This window comes from Loxodonta africana, chromosome 18 (genome assembly GCF_030014295.1).
Source record: "Loxodonta africana isolate mLoxAfr1 chromosome 18, mLoxAfr1.hap2, whole genome shotgun sequence".
Taxonomy (NCBI): Eukaryota; Metazoa; Chordata; class Mammalia; order Proboscidea; family Elephantidae; genus Loxodonta; species Loxodonta africana.
The window spans coordinates 17,674,883-17,693,105 of record NC_087359.1 but is presented as its reverse complement, the minus strand read 5'-3'; the positions used below and the strand labels follow the sequence as shown (position 1 = coordinate 17,693,105).

The window sequence follows — 18,223 nt, the reverse complement described above, 5'->3', positions numbered from 1 at the left end:
TCAATTATCTATATTATTCCTGTGTTTTATTACTACAGATCTCAACAGTGAATTGTAACGTTGGTACTTTGAACTCAGGAGTTTAAACACACTTTCATTACAGAATTTTCTCTAGGGAGAAACCCATTTCTCCCTGGGCCTTCAACAATCGGTTTTAACTTTCAATGACTCCTCAAATCAGGGGCAGCATGGTTTATAGTAACAAAGAAAAAGGCAACTCAACAGGCAGGAGAAAAGACTTGAGGCAATCTGGAAATGAAGACACAGGACACAATGTTTCAAAATGTGTATATTGTTTACTTGAAGCGACAGTCCAGGATTGTGAAGTACAACACACATTTTCAAGATGAGACTTTCAGGTCACGGTCAAGCACCGCATCATGCACACAGCATCAAGTTATAAGAACAAATGCTTCCCCTTGGCACCCGTCCCTCAAGAAGACCCGCTTCATGTGACTCACTCCCCTGCTTGCTTTACCCTGCTTGGGTCCCGTCAATCTGTGCGTCCTAAGCCTTCCTCTGTATGGCAGCAGCAGGCTTTGCTCGCCAGCCAGTCGTGCTAAGAGCTGGCTTGTTTCTTAAAATTAAAAAATAAAAGGCAGTTTCTTTGCTTTGCAGGTAGCAAGGCCTGAGGCTCAGGCCTCGAAGGTTCGGTATGGCACAGTAGAATAGGATATGCTTTCTAGCAAAAGACACTGCTAAGTTAGGGCAACACCAAGGGGAAGGTTCTGTGTCAAGAGCGCTTGGTGTGTCAGGGGCCGGGGAGGAACGGTGCCTGTGGACTGTTCCCTGGTCTGCCCAGTCAAGGCTTGGGAAACCCAAGTAAAGCTGACAAGAAAAGGGTTTAAAAAACCTCAGTACAAAAGATCCTCTAACACATTTGGAACTAAATTATCTGTGCTTAGAAACACAGTACTAAGTGTCACAAAGCTTTCCCTCAGATCTACTTCTAGAAAACCGTCATGCCATGGCCAACAGACCCAGGACGTCAGAACAGAGCGACGAACCTCTTCTTTAAAAAGGAAAAATAAAATAAAATAAATAAAAAAGACAGCAGTACATAAAGTGCTTCTTTTTTAATGAAACAAATCCAAAAAGATGTACAGTCAGGCTCAAGTTGTGCAGTTCACAAGCATGGAGAGAACAAACAAACAGGAGGACGGAGTTCAGACAGTGGAGTTAACCCAGGACTAGGCTGGACTTGCCGCCAGGTGGGTTTCTTCTGGACGGCACGGGCGCCGGCGCCACCGGGCTGGGCACAGGGGCAGTAGGCATAGGCTTCTCCTCGCTCTGTCCCAGGCTGGCTGGCAGGTCTGTGTCCACGGCTTCTAGGATAACAGAAAACAAAAGTAAAATGCGTAACTACTTCCAGTTAAGGTTAGGAGTCTAAGATTTCTTTTTCTGAGGATGGTTTGAAATATACCTAAAGGAATAAAGAAAACTGTTGCCAAGCATGTACATACTACCTGGAATTAATGGAATCCCTGGGGAGGAGGGTGCAACAAATTTGGTTGTCAATTGAAAGCCTACTCAGAGGCACCTCGGACGAAAGCCCTGGCGATCTCTGAAACATCAGCCGTGGGAAACCCTGTGGAGCACAGTTCCACTCTGACACGCGGGGGCGCCGTGAGTTGGCTCGGCAGGAGCCAGTGAATATTCTGGCCTATTTGTTCCCCGGACTTGTTTTTCTGTATTACACACATGTATGAAGATGTAAACATTTAAATTAGAACATTACAGATAAGCCACAGCTCTGACTCCAGGTCCATCCTAGTGGGTCCTCCTCTTCCTGTCCCTGGAGATAACCACTGCAACGAGCTGCGCCCAGCTTTCCCGTCCATTTCTGTTTCATAGACATTTATATCACATGAGCTCATGCCAGACACCAATGAGAAATTCTAATTTTGAAAAAATTTAGTTTCTTCAAGTCCCTCAAAACTAAATGTTAAAAGTCCATGCTCCTTAAGCCACCTGTCCCAAGTTTTGATTTAGTCAAACTTTGAAAAGTCCGAGAGAAAAGAGGTCTAAATATTGAAGAAAAAAAAAAAAACTCTCAGATCAGAAACAACAACAAAATCTCAGGGGTCACCCATGAGTTTCCTAATCCTGAGTCAAACTTTAAGATTAAGTACTGAAGTCCTACAGACCCATTACTGTCGACTTGATTCCAACTCACAGCAACCCTATAAGCCGGGGTAGAACTGTCCCACAGGGCTCCCAAGGTGTTACCTTTATGAAAGCAGACTGCCACATCTATCTCCTGCGGAGCGCCTGGTGGGTTCGAACCACTGACCTTTCAGTTAGCAGCAGAGCACTTAAGCACTGAACCACCAGCCACCAGGGCTCCTTCTAAAGTCCTATACCCATTGCTGTTGAGTCGATTCTGACTCATAGCAACCCTACAGTACAGAGTAGAACTGCCCCATAGGATTTCCAAAGAAAGGCTGGTGGATTCAAACTGCCAACCTTTTGGTTAGCAGCCAAGCTCTTACCCACTGCACCACCAGGGCTACTAATGTCTTGTAAGCGTCCCCTCATCACCTTGGAAAATATGTTCGATTTATTGCAAGTACAAAAAATCCACAAAAACCAAAAACAAAACTTTGCATTAAAAAAAAAAACGAAGATAAAAAGAATACAGACCATGAATTCAGTGTGAGCCAACTTATCAATTCCTTTCCTTTCTGCTGGGCTGTGACCAGGGCTCACCCCACACAAGATCTAACTGAATCCTCCATTGTCTGTGTGGATCCAGCAGTTATCGGGGAAGGCTTCCGAGGGACACAAGATTATCCTACAGCTCTACAACAGTAGTTTTATTTCCAGAACATGCTGTTTAGGTAAATCAAGCTTATTCCCTCTAATCTTATCTTACCTTTTTTTGAAAATAGATTAACACCTCCCCTTCCCCAATATGCAGACTAAAGAGTCCTTAGGCCGTACAAATGGTTAAGGTGCTCGATCAACAACCAAAAGGTTGGAGGTTTGAGTCTGCATAGAAGCACCTCAGAAGACAGGCCTGGCAATCTACTTCAGAAAAATCAGCCGCTGAAGACCCTATGAAGCATAGCTCTAGCCTGACACTCATGGGGTCATGAGTCACAACTGACTCTAGGGCAACTGGGATGGAGACTTAAAAAACAGCAAAACAAACCAAAAAAAAACCCCAAACCCATTGTCATTGTACCGATTCCGACTCCTAGCAACCCCATAGGGCAGGGCAGAACTGCCCCACAGGGTTTCCCACAGGGTTTCCCAGGCCGTAATCTTTACAGAAGCTGACTGCCACATCTTTCGGCCACCAAGTGGCTGTTGCGTTCCATTTGCTGGCAGTCAAGCACTTAACCACTGCATCTGCCTAACAGCAAGCAGGCCTTCACTTGAATTCCTGATTGTCTAGTCAGGACCGTTCCTGCGAGGGAAGATGGTTGTTACTGGCCTGTAATGAGATAAGAACTGGAATGGAGAATAGGCATTTAGAAATTTTACAGCAATTGGACAGAGAAAGCATTTCTATCTAATCTATGTAACAAAATATCGAGCTTTAAACAAAAATACTTCTACTCTGATACACATTTTACATACGGGCAGACCGGCTCCTGTGTCTTCACGCCGCATGTGGCGGTAAAGTGGACCAGTGCACACGGCGCTTCTTATCCGGCCCTAACTGCAGTGCAAGCAAGGCTCCGAGCCTCTCAGGGATTTAAAAGCTGCACGTGGAGCAAGGGAAGGTGACTGCAATGAGGAATTTGTTGGGAGTAAGTGTTGGTTCAGTCGTTTCAAAGTCAGGGCAAGTTTATGTAATATTAAAGTGCAAATAAGAGCTGTCTAAGTGAGTCAAATGTTTGCAACCCGAGGGGCTGCCTGTACTCTAGGCCTTTTTCTTCTTTGGCACATCAATAAGGTAAATGAACAAAAAATACCTATATCTGAATAGAAAAAATGGTCCAGTAAAAGGATCAAAGAATCAGAAAGGGAAGGCTGTTAGGGCTGAATTGTGTCTCCCCAAAATTTGTGTTGGAATCCTGTGGATGTAATTCCATCTCATCTCGCAATAGGATTCTTTGTTATGTTAATGTAGCTGTTATCAGTGTCAACAAAAAAAAACCCAACCCCCCTGTTATCAGACTACTCACTTTTAAGATATAAAAAGAGCAGATTAGGCACAGGGAAGCCATGACAAAAGGGGGAAAGATGCCACGTGGAGATTCCCAAGGGATGGCTAGAAGAATGCTAGAAGCTGAGATAAGGCTCCTTCCCCCAGGGCAGATGGCGGGGGGTGGGGGGGGGCATGAAAAAACCTACAGCCATGGAGTGATTCTGACTCATGGCGACCCCTAGAGCGTGCACCCTGAATTCGGACTTCTAGCCTCCTGAGCCATGAGAAAATAAATTTCTGTTCTTTAAAGCTACCACCTGCTTGTGGCATTTCTGTTATAGCAGCACTAGAGAACTAAGACAGCACCATCTAACCTGCCTGAAGGCAGAAAAATGACTTCTGCCTGCTGTCTCCCTCTTTCCTGAAGATTTCCCAAGGTGGCAACTCCAAAGTCCTCCCTGTAGCCATTCCTGTGCCTATCTACCCTAATGGTCCCGGCAATTTTCTTACATCCAAACAAAATTTGTTTTACTTAAACCTCATCTGAGTAGCAGAGCTGGGTTGACCTTTATGCTATCAGCTCCACCTTGAATGACTTGGCCCTTGACATTTTCTGTAATGACAAATGAGCTAATGTAGCAACAGTAAGGAACAGAGAAAACTTCGGTGCCAAAAACCGTGAGCATTAAAAAGAAAATGGGAAGAAAAAAAAAAAAGCTGCACCACACTGTACAATTCAGGGTGGAGAATCTACAGCGAGGTTGGGAGGAAGATTTTTAGTTACTCAGAGAGACTAATGACACTTTTTTATAACTTTATAAGGGTGCCCATGAGTGACTCATTTGGGGCCAAGTGCAATAGTTATTTCATACTTTTTAACAATAAAATGAGGAGCCCCAGTGGCACAGTGATCAAGTGCTCAGCTGCTAACCGTAAGGTCAGTGGTTCGAACGCACTGGCGGCTACGGGGAAGAAAGATGTGACAGTCTGCTTCTGTAAGGATTTATAGCCTTGGAAACCCTACGGGGCAATTCTACCGTCATAGGACTCAGAAAAATCTGGATGACAGTAGCTATTCTTTTTTTTAAACAATAAAATATTCACATTCTGAGAAATTAACTAATGCAGTCTCATAAAGCTTTTAGGATAAGCTCTAAAATGTACGCGTGAAGAATGCTGAAAAGGGAAATGATTTGTTACATAAATATTTACACAATTAAAAAAAAAAAGGATGAACAGGAACCTGCATGGGTCTTCCACGAAATAACGTGTAAGTTAATGCCGGAAAAAGTTACACGTCACTCCGACCTCAATAAAGCCATAAAATAAAAGAAACCTAACTGTACAACGTGAAAAAATTGCTCTTGATGATATTTATTGTAAAGCAACTTTCAGAGAGCTCTCCTACCCAATACAAAATCTCCAAACAAACCGAACTTAAGAAGATCCTGGGTGCCTGGTGAGTGCCACACTCTGACTGCATGGCACTGGGTCACTGATGACAGACAAGTATCCAGGTAAACGCTTGTTTCCATAAATAATCAAACCTACAATCTTATTTATTGTGCCTTTCATTTCCTCAGCTAAAAATTTTAAATAAATGAATAAGCTACACCACTCATCGGAAACCCTGGTGCCGTAGTGGTTAACCAAAGGGTTGGCAGTTTGAATCCACCAGGCGCTCCCTGGAAACTCTATGGGGCCGTTCTACTCTGTCCTACAGGGTCGCTATGAGTCGGAACCGACTCAAAAGCACTGGGTTTTGGCTTTTTACACCACTCACAGCACTGGCTCTTTATCCACAGATACACAAGTTGCTGTCGAGTTGATTCCTACTCACAGCAATCCTATAAGACAGACTGAACTGATGACCTTTTGGTTAGCAGCTGCAGCACCTAACCATTACGACACCAGGGTTTCTCTGATTCATGTCGTAGAAACTTTATGCTCAAGAAGTGATTCTGAATTATCTAAAAAGAATCTGTGAATAACTCACCACTAAACTTGCAGTTCTGCCTGATTTCAAACAAATTAAATATATCAAAGTTCTCTTTCCATAATCAGCTCTTTATAAATGTACTAGAAAATATAGCTCTTGCTCATACTTGGAGCTTATATTGGCCTTATGAAAAAATAATACAAATAATAATAATAAAAGCCTGCATCACTAGACTCAACAGCTAGGGGCAGGCCAGGAGGGAGCTGGGGCGGGCCAGGAGGGAGCTGGGGCGGGCCAGGAGGGAGCTGGGGCGGGGCAGGCCAGGAGGGAGCTGGGGCGGGGCAGGCCAGGAGGGAGCTGGGGCGGGCCAGGCCAGGAGGGAGCTGGGGCGGGCCAGGCCAGGAGGGAGCTGGGGCGGGCCAGGCCAGGAGGGAGCTGGGGCGGGCCAGGAGGGAGCTGGGGCGGGCCAGGAGGGAGCTGGGGCGGGCCAGGAGGGAGCTGGGGCGGGGCAGGCCAGGAGGGAGCTGGGGCGGGGCAGGCCAGGAGGGAGCTGGGGCGGGGCAGGCCAGGAGGGAGCTGAGGCAGGCCAGGAGGGAGCTGGGGCGGGGCAGGCCAGGAGGGAGCGGGGCGGGGCAGGCCAGGAGGGAGCTGAGGCAGGCCAGGAGGGAGCTGGGGCAGGCCAGGAGGGAGCCGGGGCGGGGCAGGCCAGGACGGAGCGGGGCGGGGCAGGCCAGGAGGGAGCCGGGGCGGGGCAGGCCAGGAGGGAGCCGGGGCGGGGCAGGCCAGGAGGGAGCCGGGGCGGGGCAGGCCAGGAGGGAGCCGGGGCGGGGCAGGCCAGGAGGGAGCAGCCGTCTGGAGGGAGCAGAGGGCCATCTGCTGCTGCAATCCCTGTAAACCCATCATTACACTCCTCAGTAATTCTCTGGCACTTGTTAAAGAAGTGCCAAGAAACACTTCAAAGATTTAAAATAATTAAGTAAATGATTACAGCTCATTCCCACCATATAAGTGGTAACATGGATGCTACCTGACAATTAGCATCTGCCCCCTAAGTCGTCATTTCCAAGATCACCAGGTAACCGATGTCTTGCTGAATAAGCACCTCAGTATAAAAACAAACAAAATTAAACGCTGTGAGTTGAGCCTGAAAGGCCAGAGCTGCTTAAGGAAAAAGTTCTCATCAAATCCAACAAAAACCAACTTGATGAACTTCCATATATTTTTAAAAGATCCTCCCATCTTTTTCCTTAACTGCCCACGAGGGGAATTGAAATTCATTACCATCTCTCTCCCAGTAGTTTCTAGCACTGGTCTCTGGGCTGGAGGATACAGAGCGTGGCCATGTTTACCCACTTTCTAGTTTCATTTTTCTTTCCTCACCACCCAGACGACGCTAGCACTCAGGGCAGCAAAGGCAGGTTTCACTTCCCTGCCTCTCTCCCCAAGACTCGATTCCAGTCAAAATTCTGAGCTGTTCTAAATCCTCTGGCAGAGCCAGAAATTCAGTCTTCTCAAGTACTCACCATGAACATCACCTTCTCCCTGGAAGAGAAAAACATTTAAAAGTTTACTTCAAATTTTAACTCTGCAGTCCACAAGCAGTCACACTTCACTGCAGTTAACATCTATTTGAAGCCAGATGTGGAATGCCATTTTTTTAAATATATAATTTACTGATTTTTTGTTGTTGAGAACAGACGCAGCAAAAATATTCATCAAGTTTCTACATGTACAATTCAGTGACTTTGGTGACATTTTTGAGTAGTACAACCATTCTCACCCTCCTTTCTGAGCTGCTCCTCACTAACATAAGAGCTCGCTGCCCTATCTAAGCTTAGCTACTCCCTGTTCCCACCTGTTGTCAGTTTGATCCCATTATAGATAGATCCTAAAAGAGCACAATGCTCAAGGCAGACATTCTTTTCTAGTTAAGCTAAACTATTGTTTGTTTTAAGAATATTTCAGGGCATATTTTTTGGATTAAGGTTTAAAGAACTCCTTAGGGCAACAGTTTTGGGGGATGGGATTTCATTTTGCTACAGTCAAGTACAGGGTCAGATCACCTCTATAAAAGTAACCTTTATTCAACTTGGGACCTGCTACACAAAATGTCTGCGTGACTATTGGCCCCAGTGTCAGTAACACACCCGAACACCAAAACACCTGATACCGATTAGCAGTTTAGAGGGTCTTTTCTCAGAATGGGAAACCGGTAGATCTAGCCTTCCATTTCTCTGCTTCCTTCTCATGGAGCTGTTGCAGAAGGCCCCCTTACACCTCTGCCCCCCACTTAGACTGTTGCTGCCGTGGGGGCTCTGAGGCCCCTAGTCAGAAGGACTCGCTACCCCAGACACACCCCCGGGGCTTCTCAACAGCACTCACACAGACACCCCGGATGCTAACGCCAGTGCTGCGGTCTCCTAGTGCTCATCTCAAAGCCCTGGGCAGCGCTTGCAACAGTGACAGTCCTTGAACCCAGAAATGCTACCATCTGTGGGATACACAGGAAGGGCGTGTGAACCAGATAAGACTAACCCTTATGAGGAAAAGGGACATTTGAACAGGTCAAGGTCATGTTCATTCACTCTTCAGACTTTCTTTTCTTTATCTGTCAATCTCCCACCACCAATATGGTCTCTTTCCGAAACACTTCTACATAAAATTCCAGTGGCAGAATTAAGACTGAGTAAAACAGGGGAAATTTACTTTCTAAAACATCTTCATTGCATAGCCTTTCTTTTTCCCCCTGTTATGTCACACTGACCTTCAAATCTAGAAAGTCTCCGGAGTTTGCCTCAGAAGAGTTCCTTCTCTGGGGCCAAGATGACTCAGAATCTTCCCTACCACCGCTAGACTTGGCACCTAAAAACCAAAATACACTTTATGAGAAATAGAATAGACCGAGAGCAAAACACTTTAGTAACTGGCATTATGTGTTGATGTCATTACAAAATGAAAAGGTTAGGGAGGGTAAACTGCTGGCTCAAAAATTATATATTCATAAAAACCAAACCCACTGTCATCGAGTCGATTCCAACTCATGGTGATCCCACGTGTTACAGAGTAAAACTGTTCCATCGGGTTTTCTCGGCTGTGATCTTTGCAGGGAGCCCTGGTGGCGCAGTGGTTAAAAGCTCAGCTGCTAAACCAAAAGGCTGGCAGTTTGAATATACCAGCTGCTCCTTGGAAACCCTATGGGGCAGGCCTACTCTTCCTATAGGTTCGCTATCAGTCGGAATCTACTCAACAGCAACAGATTCGTTTTTTGTTGCATTAATCTTTGTAGAGGAAACCCCGGTGGCGTAGTGGTTAAGTGCTACAGCTGCTAACCAAAGGGCTGGCAGTTTGAATCCGCCAGGCGCTCCTTGGAAACTCTACGGGGCAGTTCTACTCTGTTCTATAGGGTCGCTATGAGTCGGAATCGACTCAACGGCACTGGGTTTTGGTTTAATCTTTGTAGAAGCAGATCGCCAGGCCTTCCTTCTACAGCACTGTTGGGTGCGTTCAAGCCGCCAACTTTTAGGTTAGTAGTGGACCACAAGCAGTGCCACCCAGGGATCTATTAAAAATCCTATAAAGGGACTAAATAAATTTGACTTGAACCCTTGCTTGGATCCATCACACAGGCTCTTCAATGTTTTCCATTTCTTAGCACCAGTCTTTCCTCTTACGATAAACTTAAAACTGTTGTTCATTTTATTATGATTAAGGTAGTACAAAACCAGATGAGGTGGCTTAAACTGGGTCCATCTCTTTGAACAGTGATTACAGACGTAAGCAATACCTGCGGACTTGGCCCAAGAAGGGGGATTTTCTTCAGATGTCCCAAAGATATTAGAGGCCATTTTGTTCTTCCTCACAGGTTGTTCTGCTGGTTCATCGAAGCCTAATGAAAAATTGGATCCACCGCCTGGAGGCCGCAAAACCCTAGAAATAATGGCAAAACATGCACTGCAGACCGTACCAACACATTTCTCAACATCAATATTTTCAAACGCTTTTCATTTTATTTCCCTCGTCTATCCACCATCACACATCCACCACATACGCATCACATAAACATTTCCTAATGGGGAAAAGGCATGAATCCCTTCATAGTATAGACTCAGTGCTGGATGTTAACACGCCAAATGTTGCTATACAACCTTGGTGGTGCGGTCGTCACACCAGGCGGTGCCAAAAGGTGGAAAGCTGTTACATGGAACAGCCTGTTTGTGTCTCCTTTGACGGAAATGGCCAAGGACCTAATAGACCCTCTCCACTCGACTGGACACAGCTGAATATATTTGAACAGAAGTTCAGAAGCATGTCTCATTATGTATTTAAAATGCATCCTCATTTTTATTTTCAACTAAATCAAAAAAGGGGGACACACATATAAAAGTTAACTTGACTAATTCAGAAGCCCAAGGAGAGCTGATAATAAAAAAAAGAATCTCTCTTCTCTCAACATCACCGCTAAGGCCTGTTTAAACACTTGCACCTCACTCTCCTCACTAATACACGTCAGTGACTAGCCACAGGGAGAAAGTCAACATGAGAAATTAAGTGTAAGATTCTGTAGCAGGTCCTATACCCATGGTCCTCTGACACCATCTACAGCTGTTTATCCAACACAAGTTGACCAATTTGTCCCTTCCCTGGGAACTCTTCATTGCCACCACTGAAAACATAGAAAATTGAGACTGTCTTGTGGGAAAGCTATCAAACTACTGATTCAATTCCTTTATTGGTTATAGGAGTAGTCTGGTTTTCTATTTCTTCTTAAATCAGTTTAAGAAACACTTTTCTAGAAATGTATCCATTTCATCCACGTTTCCAAATGAACTTGTTCGTTTGTAAACTCATCTCATTATATTAGAAAAGAAAGGCTGAAAACTCAACATCTGAGGTATAAATTTCCTTCAAAGTACCCCTCGAGAAGCATTCCTTGAGTTTTGATATCAGCATTTTCATTATTGTTCCATTCTAAGTATTTTCTCATTTCCATTATTTTCTTCTTTGGCCCATATATTACTTAGAAGAGTACTTTTACATTTCCAAACAGACGGTCTTGCTGGTCACTGATTTCTAATTTTTAATTACAACGTGTACAGACAACAAAGTCTGTGTGGCATGGATCCCTTGAAATTTGATGAGAATTGCTTTGTGACCCAAAATGTGGTCAATTTTGTAAATGTTCTAGGTGTGGTTGAAAAGAACGTGAATTCCCCAGTGTTATATGGGTCCACTAGATCATGGGTGTTAACCGAGTTGTTTAAATCTTCTGACTTTTTACTATGCTTTATCACTTACTGAGAGAAATCTGTTAACCACTTGCACTATAATGGTAGGCTTCTCAGTTTCTCCTTATCATTCTGTCAAGATAGAGAGTTCTCCCTCAAAAGGACTGATCACTAGGGGACATTGTTGGGCCAACTGGCTACCATTGTGATTAAACAAGCCAATATATATATCCCTAACTCGCATTGTTTACCAAAATAAGTTCCAGTTAGGCCAAGTATTTTAAATAAAAACTAAAGCAAAAGCACTAGAAGAAAATAAGTATGGACACTGCCCTAATCTTGAAGAACAGGACTTTCTAAGCCCAAGAAGGAATGCCAGAAACCATGAAAAGACAGATTCAACTGGGCAGAAACACCTGTAACATTTGACAAAGGATAATGCCACTCACCAGTACATAGAAAGCTCTTAAAAACAAAAGAATTGCAAGGGAAAAATGAACAAAAGGTACTAAAAGGCAATTTAAAAAATACAGATGGTCTCTGAACATTAAAAACTCAACTTTACTGGAAAATAAATCCAATTTAAAACAAAGGGATATATTTTTAGTTTACTAGATTGGCCAAAATGAAAAAACTGCCAGCAATTTCCAGGATTAGTGAAAGTGTGAGAGTATAAATTTGCACCAACTTTCTAGAGGGCATTTGATATAATATATACCAAATATTTAGGTTTGCATTTTATCAGAACCAGCATTTCTATCTCCAGAAATTTATTCTACATACATTATCAGGTATACACGAGGATACTCCTATAAAGATGTTAATCTGTAAAAAACTGGAAATACCCTAAGTATCCATTAGTTAGGGATTGCTTACCAAAATATGTTCATAGAATAGAAAGCTACATTCAGTGGGGTGAGATTTATCTTCATTAATGGCTGTGAAAAGTTGCCCAAAACATAGTGAATCAAAACCAAAAGGCTGGACAGCAAACATGAGTCCAATGACCTATGTTATATAAAATTATGTGCATAGACATACACTTACCTAGCTGTGTGATCCTGATTAAGTTGCTTAACCTCCCTAAGCCTCTTCTATAAAACGGGGATGACAGTAGTTGCCTCATAAAACTTTTATTATAAAGATTAAATCATAAATATTGTGCTGAGAAGAACAATACCTGGAACAAGACTATCATGACGATTGTAACTAGACACAGATGTCTGAAATATGTTCACCACGATGTTACCAGTGGGTCCCTCTCACAGATGGGATTTCAGGGAATTTTAATGTCTTTTTTATACTTCACATATTTTATAGCAATTAATCTGAAAGTATTCTAAAGACTGCTTCTGGATTCAGGCTTCCCTTTTTCTTTTTCTTTCGACAATATCTACTTTTCTTACTGTCTATTATATATGACCCTCTGTCTGTGGACACCTGGGTCCACTTTGGGTCTCCAGGCAGAAATCCCAGCTCCCTGGGTGGTGGAGGCTGATAGCCCGGCCTCATACTCTAGGTACCCTAGGGACCCAGGACTCCCACACTGCCCCTTTTCTGCACTATGTGGGACCTCTGCCCGGACCTGTACTTTCCTGGTCTTGTCTCTCTGCCAGCAAATGCAAGGCAAGGTTAAACCTAAACAGGAACCCAAGGAAATCTAACTTTGCCGACTAGCAATATGGCTGCCCCTCAGACTTATCTAATCCTTTCCATCTTCTCCGCCCATCTGGTCAGGCCACTTTCTTCACTGTTGCATGAACAGGTCTTGTTTATCCTCACCTCTGGGTCTTTACTCAAGTACATCCTCCTCCCTAGAGGCCTCCTTGGAGCTGTAGTGGCAAAGTGGTTAAGAGTTATAACTACTAACCAAAAGGTTGGCAGTTCAAATCCACCAGCTGCTCCTTGGAAACCCTATGGGGTAGTTCTACTCTGACCTACAGGAATTGATTCAACAGCAGCGGGTTTGTTTTTGTTTTTAGAGCACTCCTTACTCTTCTTTCAGTGACTCTTCAAAATCCAGCCCATCCCTTAAACTTCTTGCTCAAGCTCAACCTTCTCCATAAAAAGGAACCCTGAATGATCTAACAAACTACCAGAGCAGAAAGGGATGTTAGCAATCCTCTCATCAGGAGTCACAAACATTTTCTGTAAGGGCCAGATAGTAAATATTTAACGTTTTGTGGGTCATATGGTTTCTGTCACACCTATTTACCTCTGTCGTAGCGCAAAGGCAGCCATACACAATATGAAAAAAAAGTGACTGTGGCTGTGTTCCAATAAAACCTTATTTATGGACACTGAAATTTGAATTCATATAATTTTCACGTGTCATGAAATATTCTTTTGATTTTTTTTTCAACCATTTATAAATGTAAAAATCATTTGTAGCTCATGGGCCCTACAAAAATCAGCACAGACTAGGTTTGGCCCATGGGCAGTAGGTTTGCGGAGCCCTGCTGTCTAGCTTCACAGCCTTATCTTTAGGAGAGAAGTCAGGCCCTGAGAAGCTCCAAGCACAACGCCCAACATTAAACTGACAGAGATGGGATCAAACCCCAAATCCTCAGTACAAGTGCTCAAATTAGGAATGTTTCAGAAGAACTAGATGGTGTCCAGCTATAACCGATGACTGCCCTGACAGGGAACACAACAGAGAACCCCTGAGGGAGCAGGAGAGCAGACCCCAAATTCTCATAAGACCAGACTCAATGGTCTGACTGAGACTGGAAGGACCCCAGTGGTCATGGCCCCCAGACCTTCTGTTGCCCCAGGACAGGAACCATTCCTGAAGCCAACTCTTCAGGCATGGATTGGACTGGACAATGGGTTGGAGAGGGACGCTGGTGAGGAGTGAGCTTCTTGGATCAGATGGACACTTGAGACTATGTTGGCATCTCCTGCCTGGAGGGGAGATGAGAGGGTGGAGGGGGTTAGAAGCTGGTGAAAAGGACACAAAAAGAGAGAGTGGAGGGAGAAAGCAGGCTGTCTCATTAGGGGGAGAGTAATTGGGAGTGTGTAGCAAGGTGTATAGGGGTTTTTGTGTGAGAGACTGACTTGATCTGTAAACTTTCACTTAAAGCACAATAAAAATCATTAAAAAAAAAAAAAGTCGAGGCAACCCAATCATTCCAAATGGTATATACATTTCAAAACACCAAAAAAAAAAAAAAATTAGGAATGTTAAATGGAGGAACCATACAATGTCATTTTTCTCTTTGAACTACAATCCTATATAGTTGGGTTTTTATTATAGTTTTCTTGTTTTCTACCCTTAGACTGTAAGTTCCTTGAGTACAGGACAGGGCTTCAAACTGGGTTCATTCAGGTTCCAACCCCTGGTGACAATCCCCATTTCTAACAAGTTACCAGGAAGTTATACATAAGAATCACGTAGGGATCTTGTTAAAAGGTAGGTTCTGATTTAGTATATCTGAATATCAAAGCCCTGGTACAGGAAGCGTGTCTTATATTTCTTGTATAGCCCCTCTAGGCTCCTCCCCTGAATCTAATATTAGTGTCTGCCCATAGTAAAATTCAATTTTCAATTCACAGTAAATAACAATTCATATTTCCCCAAGGAGGGAAGACCTTATTGCATTCCTTTGTAACATGTAAAACACTTAAAACCCAACCCACAGTTTTATTAAGGTCTCAGATATTAAATATCCACTTAGACTAAATTCATTACCTTAATTAAGATAAATGTGCTCTGGCATGCATTTTCTAGGTTTGCTTGAATCACAACTGGAGGCTACTAAATTCTTATGAGGTTTTCTCTCCTGATAAAGCTGGAAGCAACTAGTTTTTTTTTTTTAATCATTTGTACCCTCAAATCAGCAAAGATATTTGAAATAATCAAATTTAACTTGCTTCACTCCCTGAAGATTAGAATTATTTTCTTCATTGTTCATAGTGAAAACTCTGTGATTTATTTTGGCCAGCTGAAAATCTTCAGAGCCCTAACCAGCTGCAAAATATTTTTGGCCTTAAAAGAAAAAAAAAAAAAAAAGAGAGAAGACACTAATACCCAAACACCAGCTTAAAAGAAAGTCAAACCTCTGACGAGGGCAACTTTTTAAAGGTCTGCGTTCCTCCTGCAACAGTAGGTAATACCTATACGATGACGTCAGTGCTGTAGAGACCATTTGTAACAGCGAGACATCCCCAAACAAAGGATTTGGATCATAAGACAGAAATTATTTCAATCTTATTCTTTAAGATCCTACTATACTTTCTGAACTGCACACATAATAACTAAATCTAAATTACATATTTAAGGCTCAACAAAAATGTCCCTGTACTATGGATAGCAATTTTTAAAAAAGATTTCTCGATTGTCCTTCTCTCTTTAAATCCAGAGTTCCCATATCATTTTTGCAACTCATTCCCTCTCAGCCCAAATTTAAAACGTGCTTACAGAGCCAGGAGAATGGCACTGGAGAAGAGAGGTTTAGGAGAATCCGGTGAGATTATAGAAGAAAAGGTGGGAAGTAAATAAAAGGACAATGCTACAACCCCGAGATCACACTATTGGAGACCAAACTGATGACAAACGGCAAATTAAAACACTCATTTTGCAGAACCCAAGATCATTTGTCTCACATGTCAAATGTCCGTCATCAAGAAAACTAGCTCGAGGATGCATTTGACCTGGTTGCTGCAATTGTTGATGGAAGCCCTCAACTGAACTCAACCCCAAAGGATAAAATCCAGATTACATGTCATCATGCCAACAACTGAAGTGTGACCGGCAGAAAGCTGACCTCATAGCACGAAATGAATAACCAAGGCTCAGTTTGTTCCGGTGTCCTCTGCAGAAAATTCTCTCCTCGGAAGGAAGACAACAGAAGAGGCAGTGACTGGTATTCTGGTAGGTTTCTACTACTCAACTTCCCCATCCTCCCACAAACCACTACGTACTTTAGATTTTTCTTAATTGTATCCACCCGGTTCTACACTGTAAAACTGAAAGAAATGAATTGAAAAGGAACACCATCTCTCCTGCTTTCTCCTAAGGCTCATCTGTTGAGGTTTCCTTTTGTTCCCAAGTTCTCTAACCCCTGTGAGATACTGCTGTTTCAGTCTTTCTTAGCCCCACAAAATGGCTCCCTTTGTGCCACTTGCCCAGGACCCCAAGGCTGGTCACACAAGCCTGCAGGTCGTGATCAGTGTGGCAAATAGGTGTCCAGAAAAAGCGGAATCTAAGCTTCCTTGAAGCCTTGAGCAGGGTCCCAGAGATGCCAGTAACCCGCTTTCAAGAACGATATGCCATTAGCCGAGACAATGTGGACCCCTTCCACAGAATCCAGAGCCTCCCCACAACTCAGACAAGGGCTTGGGTAAGGGTCTCAGTCCAAACACCGTGCCCAGTGCCCTCTCCCCAAAACACAGTGGGACGAATGGCAAGAAGGGCCCTAGCTTCCCAGGTGGAGACGCTACGGAAGAGACAATGGATGTCTCCGGCCCCGCCCCAGACCAGGAAACCTCCTCCAGCAAAGGAACTGGGGCCAGAGATTAGCAAACGTCAACGGAGGAAGCAAAAAGGTGCGATGCAGAGCCCGAGGTGCGAAGGCTTGAGCGCAGAAAACCCCCTGGCCCTGGTTCACTCCCTCTCCCGTTCGGGGGTGGGCGCGCGAGGGCAAAGAGAAGGGGGTCTTTCCTTTGTTAGGAGAGGGGAGGAACTTCGAAGGGGGCCGGACGGTTGGGTCCAGAACCGGCGGGGGTCGCGGCGACCAACCCCGCCCGACCCCAAATGCCACCTGCCGGGCAGGCCGAAGTGGGTAGGGAGAGCGGCGGGGGTACGAGCCCGCCGGCCCCTATCGATCCGGTCAGGATCCGATTGCAGCGCCCCAGCGCCCGAGCGCGTTGTCAGCCGCATGCCCCCCGGCCAGAGGCAGGAGCGCGTGGCCCGGGGGTGGGACAATGGGGCCTGGCCGAGGCGCCTCCGAGGCTCCCGGGCACCGAGGGGGGAGGGGGCACGACCACCGCCCCGGGCTCGAGTCAGCCTCTCCAGAGGGGAGAAGGCGAACCGCTCGCTCCGCACGCTCGGATGACGAACACCCACCCTGCAGCCAGGGGCCCCTGCCCAGCGCTCACTCCAGGGCAGGAATGAATGGAAGAGAAGCGGGGGCCGGGGCGGGGCCGGCGCGCCCGGCTCTCCGGGCGACACAAAGGCGGCGCTGACGGCCGAGTCCCCTCCGCGCACCGGGCAAGAGGGCGGCGCGCCGGGCACATTACCGCCAACGACCGGCCGCCCGGACCCCGCGCGGCCCCTGCGGGAAGCGACCCTCTTGTCCCCTCAGCCGGGAGCGGCTCGGGCGTGGCCCGACGGACTCACCGGGAGCTGTTCCTGCTGTTGGGGTCGACGCCCTTGAAGGTTGTGGTGGTGGTCATGGCGCCGACGAGCGAGGTGGGCCAGCACGAAGAGACACTGAGAGTCAGAGCCGAGGGGCGCAGAGCTCCTCCACAGCCCACAGGCGGCGACCTCGGTAGGAGCCTTCGCCACCGCCCACCGCCGGCGGCAGGTTTAATACAACCCTCAGGCCCCGCCCCCGTCCCGCCATCACTGGCCGATTCAAATAGCTCTCTTGGCTCCTATTGGCTCCGTGAAGTGTCAAGCATGGTGCAGCGTCAGGAGAGGCTACAGCGGCCACTGCTCAGCCTAAGCCCGCCCCCTTCCTGGGCAGGGAAGGTCTGGGGACGCTCTCCCCCTCCCCCACCTCCAAATCTCAGCGATGATTGGACCGAGGATGAACCTGCCCTGCGCTCGGTGCAAGCTGTGCTCGCTGTCACTGAAAAAAAGTTACCTCACAGAGGCAGAAGCTCGCTGTGGGCGAGTTGGCACTGGCGAGTCAAGGGCAGTTTTGTCGCTGTTACTATTCACTCCTTTGCCTTACTCACAGTGGAATAGTAAGGGCATCCTCCTTGAGGGATGCAAATCACTGCTACAAGTTGACA

General features: G+C 45.6%; 1 protein-coding gene across 3 annotated transcripts; it reads right to left on the bottom strand.

Annotated features, from left to right (window-relative positions):
- Positions 1–1,061: 1,061 nt before the first annotated feature.
- JPT1 (Jupiter microtubule associated homolog 1) lies at positions 1,062–17,777 on the bottom strand. Of its 3 annotated transcripts, XM_010596964.3 has the most exons (6): positions 17,604–17,777; positions 9,823–9,965; positions 8,803–8,900; positions 7,562–7,580; positions 7,066–7,140; positions 1,226–1,328 (listed from the first exon to the last, which is right to left on the bottom strand). In XM_010596964.3, the coding sequence occupies exons 1-5, from the start codon at positions 17,657–17,659 to the stop codon at positions 7,073–7,075; spliced, it is 384 nt and encodes a 127-aa protein (XP_010595266.1). In that variant the 5' UTR covers positions 17,660–17,777; the 3' UTR covers positions 1,226–1,328; positions 7,066–7,072. The 3 variants fall into 3 exon arrangements, with proteins under 3 accessions (XP_003417318.1, XP_023412673.1, XP_010595266.1); XM_003417270.4 differs by lacking the exon at positions 7,066–7,140 and having other exon boundaries at positions 1,062–1,328; XM_023556905.2 differs by lacking the exon at positions 7,066–7,140 and having other exon boundaries at positions 1,062–1,325.
- Positions 17,778–18,223: the final 446 nt, after the last annotated feature.

Coding starts and splice junctions, on each gene's coding strand:
- JPT1 (XM_003417270.4), bottom strand. CDS start 17,659: ATGACCACCACCACAACCTTCAAGGGCGTCGACCCCAACAGCAGGAAC. Junction 9,966..17,603: donor AACAGCAGGAACAGCTCCCG/GTGAGTCCGTCG, acceptor CATTATTTCTAG/GGTTTTGCGGCCTCCAGGCG. Junction 8,901..9,822: donor TTCTTGGGCCAAGTCCGCAG/GTATTGCTTACG, acceptor TTTGGTTTTTAG/GTGCCAAGTCTAGCGGTGGT.